The sequence below is a fragment of the Petaurus breviceps genome, unplaced genomic scaffold, assembly GCF_028583685.1.
Source record: "Petaurus breviceps papuanus isolate PSGF00001 unplaced genomic scaffold, PetGlider_PUasm1.0 37, whole genome shotgun sequence".
Taxonomy (NCBI): domain Eukaryota; kingdom Metazoa; phylum Chordata; class Mammalia; order Diprotodontia; family Petauridae; genus Petaurus; species Petaurus breviceps.
The window spans coordinates 26,104,919-26,122,782 of NW_027186296.1; the positions used below are offsets into that span (position 1 = coordinate 26,104,919).

The 17,864-nt window shown below is 33.1% G+C and overlaps 1 protein-coding gene across 9 annotated transcripts in view; it reads right to left on the bottom strand.

Moving 5' to 3' along the window:
- ZNF280D (zinc finger protein 280D) overlaps window positions 1-17,864 on the bottom strand; it is a 127,602-nt gene that overhangs the window by 78,290 nt on the left and 31,448 nt on the right. For all 9 annotated transcript variants that reach the window (XR_011170254.1, XM_069098129.1, XM_069098124.1 and 6 more), the window contains 4 exons: window positions 15,918-16,035; window positions 7,494-7,652; window positions 7,126-7,226; window positions 5,428-5,654 (listed from right to left, as the gene is read on the bottom strand). Coding sequence is in view for 8 of the 9 variants with exons in the window: in XM_069098129.1 (XP_068954230.1) it covers window positions 5,428-5,654; window positions 7,126-7,226; window positions 7,494-7,652; window positions 15,918-16,035 (605 nt within the window). In the remaining variant the exon portion in view is untranslated. The remainder of the gene's footprint in view (window positions 1-5,427; window positions 5,655-7,125; window positions 7,227-7,493; window positions 7,653-15,917; window positions 16,036-17,864) is intronic.

Sequence of the window (17,864 nt, forward strand, 5' to 3'; positions counted from 1 at the left end):
GAAAAAAAAATTAAAGTGATATTGATTTTATATCTTAGTATTTAATGGTTTCAATCATTTTCATAAGCACCAGTTTTTTCTCCATTAAAATTTTTTAATCTACCAATTTGTTCATTAGTTATCTAATTTGGTTTTAAAAATACTACCTAAAAGTTTTACTCAATATTTTTAAGTTTTTAAAAAATCTTTAATGTATTATATTGAAGGGGAAGAAGAGAAGAAATTGGAAAAACAGTAGCCTTGTTTAGTACAAGTAAAATACTATTTACAACTTAAAATATTGAAAGGAAGGAAACTCTACCCACCACTAGCAGTTATAAAACCATAAGAACAAACACTCTGAAGGTCCTGACAGTATGCAATATATGTCAGCTACTTAAAAGATAAAGTACTAGTATTTTCACTTGTGTCTTTGTTTCTAAGTACATGTAATAGCCATTTTAATGCCTACAATTACAAGAACCTTTTGTTTTATTTAATGACACTGGTTTAATGTTAGTACAGACTCTTCATTTTAACTTGCAGACTGTGCCCCTGGTAGGTATCACCTGGTTTTCAGTTTTGCTCTATCAGCTTCCTTAAAAGGCTTCTTAGGAAAAAGAACTTTCACTGTCAGACAGAGACTAGATAGAAACGGGAATACCTAATAAAACAGTTTACTGAAGCTTTTCCCCCCTACATCTGAAACTAAGACTATTCAATCAAAACAACAATTCTTGGATTATGTAAACGATCAATAATTACTCCTGTGAATCCCTTAAGGGAGCTGTTATGAAACTATGTGATGTTATCAGTTTAGATGATAAACAATAATGAATAATGCTCTTTTTGTGCCTCAGTGGAATATAACCCCTCTTAGAGGGGTGGCAGTATAGTATTCATTAAATCTGAGGTTTACATTTTCTAATTAATACCTAAAGTCCTTTGCAAATATAAGTGCTATTGTAAACTAGATATATGTGTATAACATATAACAATTTTATTTAGAGAAATTAACTAGTAAAGAAATTGCCAATTCTTCCTTTTAATGTAAGAAAAACGTATTCATATAAAATAATTTCTTACCTATTGGCTGTCTCCAAGTTGTCATGACAGTTGACATCAGTGGATTTAACTCCTCCTACCAGTAGGAGACAGGAAAAAGCAAAGCTCCTGCAACACTGCTCTCCCAGGGCGGGGAATGGGTATCTGAGCTTTCTTAATTAAAGCAGAATAAGATAGCCCTGACTGTTCTTGGTGGACACTAAAGTGGTGGCCATGAAACCTCAGACTAAAGTCATGTATGGACCAAAAAAGGAGGCATCATAGTGCCATTTTTTCAAACAATATAACTCAACTTTTAATGGGCCAGCCTACCCAAGGAACCACTGAGAGAAGTATAAAACAGTTAACTAAACAGAAGAGGAACTTACTAAGTAGTTTTAAAAAAAGGTTCGATGGACGGGCCTTGGAGATTATGGAGTCAAATCCCCTTATCTGATTAATGAGGAAAATGAGGTCCAATGAAGAAAAGAGACTTGTCCAAGATCACAAAGGTAACAAGTGGTGGAGTTGAGACTTAAGCCCAGACACTTAATTTGAATGCCAGCAGACTTTGCATTAACACTAACAGGCCTGTGTTCACTTTCGAGATTTATGAAATAAAACTTATTGGCCAAAATGCCACTTTCCCCTCTAAATCAGCAATCTCTTAAGTGAAGCTTTCCCAATACCTTCAACTGGAGGTTCCTCCTCTCTTAAATTTAAACACTCTGGAATTGTTTGTATTTATTCTCTGTATGTTTATTATTTGTACACTTACATGGTTTTCTGCCCTGCTAGGATATGAGCTCCTTACATAAAGCAGGAAATTAATAAATGTCTATTATACCTTTCTCAGCCCCTCTACCCAGCCACTTCTAAAGAGGTGGGAGGATCTATTTGTGTGAAACATTTCATATATTGTTCTTTTTTTATGTAGTGATTGGTTTTGCTGAGTTTTCTGGTCTTTTTTTTTTTAATTGCTCATTCAAAAAGGATGGCACTCTGAGAGGGGATAAAGGAATATAAGGAATATTTTTAAAAAATTCTTTCTGAATGTTTGTAAAATGGAATTGTTCTGATTTCCCAAGGTCTATGAAATACTAAGAAAGCTAATCTTGCTATGTTAAAAGGAATGGACAAAGATGGAAAGGATTTTTTTTAATTGTTGTTAAAAGGAAAATGTGCAAGTGGTCAGATTATTTCTAACTTCTAAAACAAGTCAGGCCTTTATCAGAAATTAAATTAGTCACAATTTTTCTGTTGATTTGATAGATTTGCTTTCTCTTTTTTACTAAGGCATCTTAGTGATAAAATGGAAAAATGAGGGCAAATGGAAGAAATAGGACCAAATCATATTATAAAGTTTCAGGGCTATGGCTTAAAACATAAAGTTCCAGCTGTGGCTAATTAAAAATCAAAGAAAAACAGGTGTGAATATCAAATGGCACAACATATGTGGCAAATGCTGTGAAAAATATAAGGCACTATACAAATATGAGATAGAATTACCACCATCCCTGGGAAATTTTATCCCTGAATTCATGTTTATATCAAACAGGGTTTTACTAAAGTGTAGAGGGAAGAAGGAGGAAGAGGTATAGTCCCAGAGGTATTCTTCAGCCAGCAAAGAATGCTAATTACTTTTAATAGTCAAGTAGTATATATGGATCCTTAGATAAACATTAAATTATCTCCAAAATTGGGTTGGGAGCTAATCAAAGTATCAAATGACAGTGATAACAAATTATTTTCTATGATATCCCAAAGATTAGATGAATAGCAAGGATAATTTACCTCAGACTTACATAAAAGCTCTCTGCAGTATTTTTGAAAAACTTTTGAAAAATATTTTAATTTTTACAGGAAAAAATTAAAAATAATTTCAGGAAATTCACCTGAGCACACCAAAATATTAAACTGAGTTTCTCTGCTTCTCTGGGACTTACAAGTTTTCCAAATCTGCTTTGAGTGTATGGTTTTCAAAAAATATACCTCCTAACAAATAGTGATCTATGAAGAGTAAAATGATACAGAGGAAAAAATACTTTTTATTTTCTCCTTAAAATAGGAATGAGAATGCAGCGGGAAAGATAACAGAAGAGCCAACACAATAACATTCTGCAATACATTATATGTTACATATTCTTTTTAGATAGTCTGTCCAATTGATCAAACTAAGTTTGTACCATATGTGAGAGTTCAGTACTGCAAAATCTTGAAGGAACAGTCCTGCCTGTATTGTTAGAATCCAAGATCCTTGAGAAGAAGGGATTACTCCATTCTTTGTATTTTTATCTAGCACAATGCCTGGCATAAAGTAGGTGCTTAATAAATGAGCAAAATGATGTATTCATAAGGATTTTCACAACCAAAATCTGAACTACTATCTTAAGTAGCCTACATTGGTCTAACAACCATGCTACTTCTCTGAATTAAAACTGGGCCTCAGACACTTAACAAATACACAAAAAATCCTCACATCCTAGGACTAGTTTTGCTACCTCCTAGTCACACAACCTTGAGCAAGTCACTTACTTCTGGGAACCTCCATTTCCTCATGTGAGAAATAGGGGTATTAATAGTAATAGCTAGGTTCTAATAATATTTTACTTTTGCACTACACTTTATAGAGAGGCCGTATTGCATACTGGCTAGAGCCAGCCTGGAAACCAGGAATATCAATCTGGGTTCCAGTCCTGACTGTAAAACATCCTGGCCAAAAACTCCAATGCTTAACTGTATCTATCTTTAGACATAACTCTCTAAAACCATCTCCTGCAGAGAAGGTGCTGCCAACCTGCATTGGTGGGACGTTTCTTCATCTGAGAGTTCTCTTAATCAGTGAAATTACAGATCTAGTTCTTATTAATCTCTGCCTACTTTGCAGAATTAGAAATACAAATTGAGACATTAGATATGTAAGTGCTTTAGGAAATTGTTAAGTGGAATTCAGGGGGTGGAAGTTATGAATTTATGTTCATTGGCATAGTGATGAAACCCTCTCTCTTAACATGATAAGCAACTCTTCTTCAATTTATACTCCTAAAGAGTTGCTTGGGGGAACTAAAAGTTTAAGTGACTTTTACAGGGTCATGCAGTCAGCAGGTATAAGAGGCTATACTTGAACCAAAGTCTTACTGACTTGCCCTCTAGCCACTAAGCAATGATGCCTCTCTAATGTGCTGCAGAAATATAAAATATTATTTTAAAAACCTTCAGTCTGGTAAATTTAAAGTCCCATGTCCTACTTTTCTTTCTACATTAAAAAAAATTCTACCAGTTAATTTTGACTCCATTTTAACTTATGAATTTGATAACATAAATGTAGGCTTAATTAGGGAAATTAAGGCTTTAGTGGGTTCTTTCATCCACATCCAGGCTGTACTTTTCATTTTGTTTTTATGACAAATCAAAATATTATTTCAACATCCCACTTACAACTAATTTCTAAAATAAGAACATAAGTAAATATTTAGGAAAGTCATTCTAATTATGCTTTGACACTAGAACTTAATCAACAAACACTTATTAAATGTCTACTTTGTGCAAGATATCATGCTGGGGGGGGGTCTACTGGGAATATATAATAATAAAAATGATAATATCTGATATTGAAGAACTCATATAATAACAATCTAAATAACTCATTACTCTTCCAGCTAGCATCACAAGTCATTACTCTTAATATAACTATCCATGTCCAGATGAAGAAATAATGCTATTAAGTTAAGAAACCTTGTTAAGTTCCCCCATCTATTTGAAAGGTAATGTGATTTTCCCCCCCAGTGGAGTTAAGTCTGAAAAACAAAGCAACCTGGCTAAAGTTCTACATGAAGCAAAAGAAAACCCTATTCTTTTTACAAACAAATTTATAATGGACTAGTAACAAGGATGACTAAATATTGTATTTATCTTAAAATCTCTCACAGAAAGAGAACTTGCTCTGGATGACAAAAGCACTACAAAATTCTGATGGTAAAAAGAAGATCAAAGACTTCTATAAGGAAATCAAAGAAACAGTCTACTTTAAATTAAGGAAAATAAGTTCCAAAGATAGCTACAAAAGCTTTGTGAAAGTTACTAAAATAAACTGATTAATAGACAACATCGGAAAAGGAATTGTCTTCTCCAAATTAAAACGGATTTTTCCTTTCATGATGTGTTTGACAAGGAAAAAGAGTGGAATGGACTGGTTCAGCCGTCAAGTTCCTGAACTGCAGGAACCTGAAAACAAAAGGGTTTTTTTGGGCAAGAGTTGCTGTTTTTTATTATCTAGTAGGAAGTGTTAAACCCACTTGTCTAGAATGGCACAAGACAATGCTGGCAAAAGAGACTTCAATTAAAAATATCTTACAGTCATGTAGTATTACTATTTTTCTAATAGCTATACAAGTGTTTACATACCTGATGTTATTTTTAAGTATTTTCAGGCAACTGAAGCATTTAAAGGTTGTGTGAGTCTTCTGTTCTTGTAGATTATCACCTTCATGTTTCCCATAATAAAAGTCATTAACTAACATGATCAGTTTTCCTTTATCAGCATCAGCAATCTTATTTTTATTTGCTGCACTTGAAAATTCAGTTTTATTAGATCCCCAAAAGAAGTTATTTACCCTTTCTGGACAGCAATACTAAAAAAAACAAAAAAACAAAAGTCTTAATTACTTTTGAAAAGTTAATCACCAAGAGACATTTCACCTAAAACTGAAACTAGAACTACCCTTATTCAATGACATAAAACATGTTTGGGGGTTTAACTCTTTAGATAGAGGCAATATTTCTGTACCCTGAAAAACAATGAGGTTCATATTTGCATGGCATTATATATTTAGAAAAGGAATGCAATTTTGAGTATTCTACTATATAAATCAGATTTCAAAAATATCTCATGTGGGGCAGCTAGGTGGCGCAGTGATAGAGCACAGACCCTGGAGTCAAGAGGACCTGAGTTCAAATAGGGCCTCAGACACTTAACATTTACTAGCCCTGTGAACTTGGGCAAGTCACTTAACCCCAACTGCCCTCTACCTTCCCCCCTCCAAAAAGAAAATTTTTTTAAAAACCTCATGTATTTAAATAAATCCTTCATTTCTAGTCTTCATTATTAGCATTCTAGTTTCAAAAATATCTCACGTGTTTAAATAAATTCTTCATTTCTAATCTTTATTATTAGCATTCTAATAATGCTTCCACATCAAAAAGCTATTTATCTTTCCTAGTTAAAGTCATGTCAACACATTTTTCTTAAATGATAATGAATATTAAATACAAATGTTTTATGAATTATGGTATCAATAATGACTTGGCATTAAAGTGTTATAAAAATATTACTGAAGACATGCAGGAAAAGAGGTGGGCCAATCAAATAAATGAGAGTGAAAGCCAACAGTGGTAACGGAATACTCAATATGTTAAAACATTAAGAGTAGGGGTGGCTAGGTGGTGCAGTGAATAGAGCACCAGCCCTGGAGTCAGGAGGTCCTGAGTTCAATTCCGGCCTCAGACACTTAACACTTACTAGATGTGTGACATTTTTCTCCAATTCCCTGCTCCAAAAAACAAAAACAAAAAAAAACCCAGTAAGAGCAAAGCTTTCATTTTATTGGATAGATCCTCTAGAGTGGGTTTATGTGAAAATTATGAGAATTATTCAAAATAAGAAGACAAAGAAGGGTTTCAAAATGCATCTGCATCAGTAGAGTGAATACTACATCAACAAAATCACAGATCCAAGAAATCACCCACAAAAACACCAAACAATTGAATGCAGTTATCCAGCATGAGTGGGGTGTTCAATTTAATTGAATATTCTGATTAATAAGTTTCCATAAATGCCACTCATATTCTGGAAAATTAGAATAAACTAACATATATAATAAAACCATTTAGAACATTGACATTGTATTTCTTAGATGAGTCAGATGCAGCATCATCACGATTACAAATATCTGCTATCATATACCATGAATGATCAGAATAATCAATTAAATTATTTATAGTTGATATAGATAAAACCAAGTCTCATCATACATAACAATATACATAACAAAAATCCAGAGATTAGAAGATCATTTCAAAATTCTGTCCCATAAAAAAATTTACCTTCATGTGATTTTTTAAAGGATCCAACAGATTAAAATGAATGTTACACTTTGGACAAGCTCTTGGGAAAGGTGGTCCATTTTTAGTTGAAGTAATTGTACCTAAAATGTATTAAATATATTTAATATCCAAATTTATCACTTTTATGTCTCAAAAATCTAATATGAAAATGTGAAAAATATAAATTTAAATATAAAATTAAATATAAATAATACATAATATATAATCAATATAAATAATAAAATTAAATATAAAAATATAAATTCCATACAATTTTAAAAATACATAATTGAGCCATCCTTTTTCTTCTTTAAAATTTCTATTTTTTCCTACTATTTTAATAGCAATCATAGCTCACTTCACTTTACCTTTTGAAGGTGAACTCTGTGACGGTGACTTTACTGAAGAGAATGGGGATGAGGGATGGGTTCCAGCAATACTTTCACTGGACTTGGGCTTCTTTGAAGTAACACTGTTTACTTCAGAAGTAGAAAGACGTTTTGTTACAAAGGAACTTTCACTCAGACCTATGATTTCAATGTAAAAAAAAATGTTTTATATATTAACAAACACACTATGATAACTGACATTTACACACAACATATACACACTAATATATAATATACCAATCATTACTAAAAACTTATTTAGAATGTTTATAATTAAAAACTATTTTCTAGCCAAAATGAAAGTTTGACAATTTCAAAATGTGAATAGCTGACTGAACATCAAAAATCAATGAGACACAACTCTAAGGGAAAACAGAATGGCTCTATAAAAATACTCATTTTCTACTAATTCAAGAAATGATGCTGTTTACAAAAGAAAATTCTTACCTGATTTTATCTAGGGATGGGAGCAAGTCAGAACACATTATTTGCAAATGAGAGAGAATAAGCAAAAGTTTCAAAAAAATAACATGCTCAGGGGACAAGTTTTCACCAATGCTTTCGCAAAACTCAGTTAAGTGCCCTGCTTTGGACTTAACACAATTATTTTGATTTGTTCCTAAAATTTTTAAAGGCCTTTGAAATGTGTTAAAGTTCACCTTCATGAACCTAAAAAATGATGATAAGGCACTTTCAGGCAAATTCCCGTACAATGGACAACTATTCCTTTGCACAAACAAAAAAACTGTCTGGAAAGGACCTTGGGGCTAAGCTAGCCAAACTCTCTCATTTTTATATAAGAGGAAAACAAGGCATAAGAAATTAAATGTCTTGCCCAAGGTCAAACAGGAAGTTTAGAGAGCAGAGCCTGGTTAAGAATTGATTTCCTTGCTCCCAGTTCAGTACTCTTTCTAATAAAATGCACTGCCCTCAACGGAAGGAACATTATGAGGCACTACCCAACCACCTGAAAATGGTTTTCATTCAAGTTTTTGAAAGCAGACTGAGGTTTCTATAAAGTCATAAAATGAAGTGAATTGGGGATACCTAGGATCTAATCACAGCATGGCATTGGAGTGTGTATGACCTTGGAAAATTTGTTTCTGTTCCACAGCAGTATATGAAAATAAATACTAACTTCCTATACTAAATAATTACAATTGCTTTATATACTCCTTTGAGTATTTTGTAACAAATTAACATGAAATAATATACTTAATATAAAAATTAACTCACTTGCTGCCCATTTAAAAATCTTAGTTGCATATCCTTATGCATTCTAATAATTCAAACGTGAATAAATTTTTTCAATATCTTAGCTTTCTTGAATAAAACTAAAATAGATTTGCCCATCAACTTTTCCATACAGGTTACATGGACAATTATGGCAGGAAAAATAACATCATTATACTGCTTGTCTCTTTAGTCAAAATCTGTTTGTCAATTGATGATTTTTCTTCTTTTTTACTTCTTTAAAAAACACGAAGACTGATACTGGAACTGATATATGCACACGGGCTGACAGCTGAGGTATCTGCATTTTTTGTGCAATCACTACATTAATGTTCTTCTGAACTGAGTTACTTGATCAAAAAACTTATGAGTACAAGTGGGTGCTGTTCTTGTAGTTCTAGCAACTGGATGTATTTGTGCAATTGGCTGGACAGGTTGGACAGACTGAGAAGAATCTCCTGTTTTCATACAGAAATTTTAAAAGCACTAAAAACCTCCAAAGGAACATACATGAAATTCACTTTAATTTAGTCCCTCAAGCCTTTCTGTTTACCTGTTATTAAACATACTATTCCCCACATCACTATCACTACTTATCAAAATTCTACCCATCTTTCAGAGGACAACTCAAATCCAACCTCCTCCATATATCCTTCTCTGGTCAACCAAGGCAGAAGTTCTTCATGAACTTTTGCAACATTACTGTGTGCAACTTATTTAACAACTGCAACATAACTGTCAATTTACAGTTTATCTCAACAGATTATAACTTCCTTCCATATAGGTACTATTTTTTGTACGTTTTCCACAGATCCTAGAGCATAGAGCCTTATATGTAGTAGGTGCTCAATGAATGAACAGAAAAGACTTTCAAAAATTAAGATGTAGCTATAACAGGAAACAGTGAATGACATCCTAAGCACAAGTTACTAACTTTGAGAGGGAAACAATTTCAGGTCACTATTATGCCTTTTTGGTCAATTAGTGCCCTAAAGCATGAAAAGCAGAAACCTGTAATTATCTGTGTCACAGCTTCCTTGGGAATACCGTGTTTCCCCGATAATAAGACACTGTCTTATTATTTTTTTTTTTGGACAGAAAAACACCAGAGTGCTTATTTTCAGGGGAGGGCTTATTTTAATGAACATTGACAGCAATTTTAATAAACAGGTAAATGTGAACAAAAAAATGTACCTTTATTCAATAATGAATTCAATAAAGAACAGGATGACACGCTCACTGCTGCAGCTCTGATTGGATGCAGCTCTGAGCGCAGCGTGCGTTTCACGGGGGGGAGGAAACGGTGCATACAGAGGGTACTGTAATGTAGCGTGTAGTGCAGGGGATCACCTTCACTACAGTAGCAATCTCAATAGGGCTTATTTTCGGGGGAGGGCTTATTTTAGAGGAATCTTACACAGTAAGGGGAGGGCTTATTTTAGAGGAATCTTGCACAGTAAGGGGAGGGCTTATTTTCGGGATAGGTCTTATTATCGGGGAAACACGGTAGTCCAAGTATGGTACCATCCAGATGACTCAGGGTAAACATCGCTTTCTTTGCATCACAAAAACCTGTCATAAGGTACAGGTGCCAAAGCACCCATACCACAAAACATGTAGGTATCTGGAAGCATCCACACTTACTAATGCAAAATTCAGTACTAATTCAGTACTAGTTCAGGACAGTCATTCTAACTTCTACTTTAAGTAAAATCCTTTCTACAACATACCTGTCAATTGATCATCCATCTTTTGCTTGAAGACTTTCTGTGAGTGCCAACTCCCTAGCTCCTGAGGTATCCATTTTGGACAGTCTCAACTATTAGGAATTTATTTTTCCATATATCAAACTTCAATTTGCAACTTGACAACTACCTAGCTGCTACAGTTTTTGTGATGAAAATAACTACAATACATAGGAATACTCCCTAACTAGTATTCCCTTTGACTTAGATATAGCTTCTAGCCTAGAGATGTTTGCTACCATGATGGATATAGCTTATTTCAGGTAGGACCATTTGGTGGGGCTCCCAGATACTAGCTCCTGTCTAATCCTCACTAATCTTTGCTACTTCCTTTTAGCTGATCTAAGTCTCTTGCTTTAGCCAAAAAAGTTTACTGTTTGGGAAACTTAGAGCTGAGAGGTCTTAATTACCTCTTTTATCATCTTTTGAAATAAGAAGCTATTGGGGCGGCTAGGTGGCACAGTGAGTAGAGTCAGGCCCGAAGTTGGGAGGACCCAACCGAGTTCAGTTTTGGCCTCAGACACTTAACACCCACACAAAAATACTAGCTGTGTAACCTTGGGCAAGTTACTTAACCCCAACTGCCCTCCAAAAAGAAAAAAAAAGAAATAAGAACCTATTACAACTATAACTTATACCTAAATTCCTCCTATCATCTTTCATTCTCCATTCTCCCTAGGCTGTTGGTACAGGTTTAAGAAAGAAATTTTTTTTTTTTTTGAAGAAAGAAATTTTCTATATGGAGTTGGGAGATACATATATAGTGACATCAAGATCTTGACATAGATTATAGCCTGAATTTTTTCTAAGTTTTCCTTTCTCTTTGCAAAAATCATTTTATTCAATAAATATTTATTAAGTCCCTATCCAATGCAATGAGTTTAGTTTAAAAAAAAAAAGCTCAATTCAAACATTTATAAGTATCTGCTATATGCTGAGCACTGGGGATATAATGCCAAGAAGGAAAAATAGTGCCTATTCCAAAGAACTTACATTTAATGGATATAACATATAAATAAATACAATATAATTTGAAAAGGAAAAGAATGCTACCAAAGGGGAACAGGTAAAGCTCCCTAGAGGAAGTTAACACTTGATAGGAGTCTTGAAGAAAGTTAAGGATGCTGAGAGACAGAGATGAGAATTCCAAGCATGTGGGAGCACATATGCAAAAGATACTAAGACAGGAGGATTGCCAAGTCTGGGGAACAGCAAGGTGGCCAGTTTTGTTGGAGTTTATAAAGGTAGGTAATATGAGATGTCTGGGAAAAGGGCTAGTGCAAGGCTGTGGAGGACTTGGGTAATACATCCTGGAGGCAGTAGGAAGGCACTGAAATTTCTTGAACAGGAGAGCAATATGATCAGCCATGTGCTTTAGGAAGATTGTTCTAACAACCATTGAGGAAGAACTGGAAGGGGGTGTTCTTGAAGCAGGAATGTGAATTAGGAAGCTATTGAAACAGTGAAAAACGGTCAGTGCCAGAAATGTGGTCGTATGAGGACAAAGAAGGGAACATATGGGAGAGACAGTTTATAATTTAGTGGGGATAACTGGAAAATAGTTCATTATTTAATGGGGAGAAAACATAAGCTAATTTATTCTTGTAAATTATTTTTGACCCTTTAATGAACTTCCAATCCTTGGCCTGATGAGGTGATTTCTCTAACTATTTAGGTGCTTGAAAGTTTTAGTAGTTACTGTGGAGTAACTTATTTATTCTTTAAAATTTAGTACAACTTATCCTACTTTATTAAAGTGGCAGATGATATAAATTAGTATGATTTCTTTAGGTAAAAATTCAACCTGGAAAGACTAGTATGAACTAATGCATTTAATTGAGCAGAAACAGGAGAACAATTTACATAGTAACAATATGAAAACAACTTCAAAAGATTTTAAATCTGTGATGAATGCAATTATCAAATATTATTCAAGAGGACTAATTATGATCAATGTACCCACCTCTTTGATGGACTCGATGCAAAATGAGAGAAAAACTTATATATGGTCAATGTGGGAATTTGCTGTGCTTAATGATATATATTTGTTACAAGGATTTTTTTTTAAAGGCTGGGAAAATGTTCGTTCTTAACTGAAAAAGAAAATGTAATAAAAAAACAGAAACTAAAAGATTCTTTTTCTATTCCTCATAGTCTATCCTGAAAATGGAGCTCAAGCAAGAGTATAAAAGCATATGAACACCAAGTCAGGTTTAAAATTTGCTGCTTCAAAAGTATGTTTGAAATCATACTAAATTTTCCTTCTTCCACTCAGACAGATATGATAAATCATAAAGATAATTATTATATATGAACTGATGGAGAGTGAAGCAAGCAGAACCAAGAAAATACACATGACTACAACAATTTAAATGAAAAGAAAAGCAATTACCAAAAAAAAAAAATCACAAATGCATGTTGCAAAATTACAAAGAATAAGACCCCAAAGAAGCTAGGAGAAAAAATATCTTCCCTCTTCCATCCCCACAAGAAACTGAGGCATTTTTCAGGTCTTGTGTTTGAGCTTGACAGTTTTTTTTCCTATTTCCTCTCTCAAAATTCTTGCTGTCATTTCTTGCAATTATCACTATTTCTGTCTCTAGAATCACCATCTATCCTTTCTAAATCATGAAGATGTAATTAAGTTCACAGTCCCTGGAGGTTTCAAAGAGAAGCTGAGTGTCAGAGAAGGGATTCATGTTAAGGGTTGACTGGAATAACCTTTAAGATCCCTCCTAACTCTAAGATTTTATGGTCTACTGTTCCAGTCTGAGAATCACCACTGAGGTAACTAAATACCAAATTGTGCATCCCACTTCTTATTTCGTTAAGTAGATTTAAAACATTTCAACTTGTTAGAAGAGAAATTCTAACTAAAGGAAGATGAAGGTCACCCTTGGCAGGTGGTGTAAAAAATAATACATAGGCTATAGGCCTGCCTCAGCTACTATCTAGCTGGGCTTCAGTTTCCTCATCTATAGAATCAAGGATTGGAAGAGATGGTCTGAGGTCCACTTCAGATTTATCTTTGAATTTAAGATCTCCTCATCCTCAAGGGACATTCTTACATTTCCATCTTCTCACTTCTGCTATCCTACTTTTGCCTTTGTGAATCTTCTGGCAGAATCATGGTCATTTAAGAGATTCTGAGTAGGGAGATGACTCAATGAAAGAACAATATTTTGATCCAGTATCCAAATACAGGATGGTTTGGAGGAACAGACAAGAGTTGAGAGAAAAATTTAGAAGATATTTCTATATATACTTATCCTTACAAGAGAAAATTAGGAAAACTTGGATTAAATTACCAGAATATTCCAGTCCACTGAGAAGAGATAAATCTTCCACGACCAAACTAGAAAAATTTTGTGATAATCTATTTCAATTTTCTGAGGTGTTATAAAAGTAAATTCATTCACAGTAAGATCTCTGTTAATGGAGATGATGGATTCTAACAAGCATTTTGAGTTCAGAACCCTCATTAGAAGACACAAAAATAACAAACCAAACGTGCAATAGTATTTCAAGACATCAGAAAAAAAGATAGATATGAAATATAATAAAATACTAACTAAAATAGCAAATGTTAAAAATCAACTCTAAAAACCTGCTAAGAGTGGTAAAAGAGGGATGTGGTCAAAATAGTCCAGAAAAATTTGAAAAGTGAGAGATCGCTTTCAGTTGGAGACATAAAGGAAAGTATAAAGAGGTGGTACCTGAGGTGGCCCTTAAAGAGAAAACTTCTAACAGGCAGATTTAGAGGAGTGTATTGTATGCCAGGAGAAAGGAAAGGAGAGAGGCATGGAAACGACCAAAGGCAAATAAATGGCTAGAGGTAGAAGAGTACATGATATAATCAATAAATGATGGTAGTCCAGTTTAGCTGGAAGATGTGTAAAGAAGACTAATGTGGAAAAAAGCTGGAAAATTAAATGCTAGGCTAATTAGTATGTATTATATTCTACAGAGAACAGGAGGGCACTGAAGGTTTTGAGCAAGAGGGTAGCATGGTCAGACCAATGCATTAATTATAAATAATATATCTGAATGCATGGTCACAAATTTTAAAATGGACTTTGATCAGACTACAAAAATAATTTAATGTCCTTATGTATGAGTTTCTTATAATCTTGCTTTTAAAACTATTTCACTGGTAAATGAAAACTACCAAATGAAGTCATGGACCCAAGAAATGCAGTTGTCCACAAATGACGGTATTATGTAAAGCTCTAAAATAATCTTTTAAAATAGGTTGGGTTTTTTTTGGCTTTTTGGAGGGGGGAGGGCAGGGCAATTGGGGTTAAGTGACTTTTGTTAAGTGTCTGAGGTTGGATTTGAACTCAGGTCCTCCTGACTCCAGGACAGGTGCTCTATTCACTGCGCCACCTAGCTGCCCCTTAAAATATCATTTAACAGACAAATTAGTTAATATGGCAACAAAGCTGTCTATGTACATTACATGGCCAAAGTATGGTTCTAAGAACTATAGCTTTTGAGGAAACCAATCATGCTGATAAAATTGAAGGAATTTCTATGAGTCTTTGATAACTGTACTAGTGGATATGATGATTGGCTTGATTTTTGCAGAAGTCCAAGTAGTTCTTACTACAGTTTTTCTACTACATATACAGAAACTTTTCTTTTTTATGTCACATTTACAAAATTGAAGTCCTTGATCTAAATAAACTAAAACAAATTTTAAGAACTGTAAAAAAAAAAAATTAAGTAATTCTGCAGTGCCATTTTTTCTTCACATCCATCTAATTTGTCTATCCCAACTGATGAATAAAAAACAACCACACTATACCTCTGAATTAATGAAGCAAGAGAAAGTAGATTATTCCACTGTTTGGAAATGAGCTTTGGCACTTTTATTGATATTAGAGCAAGTAAAAGATTACTTAGCTTGAAAGTCTCTGCTTTCATAAAAATCATCTTTATAGCTAGTAGGAATGAGAAAAACTAAAACCTCTCTCTGTTTGAGAACACCGAAATTAAGCAAAAATTTTACCAAAAATACATTAAATACTTTAGAAGTGAAGTAACTTATGTTTTAATGCAGTGTTTTAAAAGTTCACTCAATAAAAATGTACAATAGTCACAATAACTGGGTTCAAGTCACTCATTCTAGTCAACACTGGCACTAACTAGTAAGTAGGTTTAATGCCTCATTTGCTTAAAAAAAAATTAGCATTGGGGCAGAAGATCTATAAGCTCCCTTCCAGAACTAAAATTCTATGATTTTAATGTTAATTTGCCTAAAAATGTAAGCACAAATAGTGACCCACTTAAAAATATAAAAGAAATTAAAACACAAAACTTTCCTTATCATTATTATATATTATAGTATTATCATTAAAACTGAAAGTCAAATTCCCTGATTCATAGGCATCTATAGTTTTAACTAACCAATTCTTAAACAAACCTGTTAAAGAGCGAGCAGTTCCTCCCTGGTACTGAGGTATTCCTGTGTTTTGTCTCAAGTCAAACAGTAACCCTGAAGAATTATTAGGTACAACTTGTGGTGAGTTCATTATGTAACCCTGATAAAACATTTTAAAAGGAGAATATTTACTTTAATTGAATCATTTTGTTTTTATAATCTTTAAAGATAGGTATAATTACATATTAGCCACATAAACATATGAGTGACATAGTTTTGACAATATACAAATTAAGCAAACACTTGATTTTTAAAAATCTATTGAAATTGAAAACAAGCTCTAAATCATATGATCTTATTGAGATTTGGCTTATTCCTATAAAATAAAGGTTAATATTTTAACAATATGATACTGTAGCCAACCCAGGTTAAAAGAATCATTTAGGATCATTCAAAATAAAATGAAATGTCCATATACATTTAAGAGTAAAACCAGTTATTTCAAAATTGGTATTAAAAAATAAACACATTAGGAAGTACTAAAGAAAAAAATTAGACTTGAAAAATTTTGCTCTGATAAATAAAGGTGCAAAGGAAGTAACAACGTTTACTTTCATAAATGAACTCAAGTCGTAACTTAACAATAATACTAATATTTTTCAATAGTCCTATATGGGTCAAATCTGTATAGGGCCTATCTGGCCAGCTTGGACATATTTCCTTTTATGGGCCCTGGAATACTTTTTACACTGAACCAAAGAAATCGTTATTAGATAATTTAATTTTAAACAATTTTGAGTGAGGTTGACTTTCAATAAATCTTGCAATGCCTTTCAATGCAAACTCCCCAAAGATAAAATTTATTTCACCATTTCATGGATACTGAACCTAACCCATAATACTTAGAACCTATTCCAGTTAGAATAGGCTACTTCAGAGAAGAGAATTCAATTTTGACAAAAGCAACTGAATCATTTGTTAAAGCTCATATCCCATTAAATATTATTTGGATTTTTTTTCAAATGGTAGTTGTACTAAGTTAATAAAATTAACCTACTATAGAAGGAAGAACACTGAATAAGTCAGAAGATCTAGGTTCTAGGGTTAATTCCATCATTTGGTTTAATCTCTATACATTTTATGTTTCTTCATCTATACAATAATAGGTAATAATATTTGCACTCTACCATCAAAGGATTGTTGTGGAGAAAGCGCTTTAAAAATTTTGAAGTACTATACAAAACTACGAGAATTATCATCAGAAATATAAATAAAAGCTGATTTTTTTTAAGCTCCAAACTAAGTTGGAAAACCATCCTCTTTTTATAAAATTATTAAGCTTAAACCAAATGACAACAAAGAAAATAACAAAGAGCTGACTTTTTAATAAGGCATCACAAAGACAAGAAATAATAATTTTAGTGTTATTAAAAATGAATGAATCTCTATTAGTAAACTCCGAACACATGTTCCAAAAGGAAAAAAAATCCTTAAGAAAACAAATAGCATTAATTAACTTATTCCTCATTTTATAACTGGTATTTTTAGGATACTAATTTTTTTCTCATATGACTGAACAAATGACGATTTCTCACAAGCTTACTGCAATTGCTCAAAAGCAGTAACCTGAGTTAAGATGGAACTATATTAAAACGAACTTTTAATATTTCATGCCCAGGTAATATTTATTTATAAATAAATCCAAGCTAAGAACTGAAACAACCCAACCAAACACTTCTCCAATAACAAAGGCTTGTTTGCTTTACTAAATATTTATCCAGGGAATGTGCTAATTATACTTTATAGTTAATTAAAGTTAGGATCTCAGTATTTAATATCACTCCTATTTAAATTAAGCACTCTACCTAATTTATTATAGGTTGGGCAATTACTACAGCCACTGATATGAGTACTTATTTGACTATCAAACGGAGAGTAATATTTCTTGAAAAGAGTTGGGGTTATTACTAGGAACTTTGCCAGTGGTGA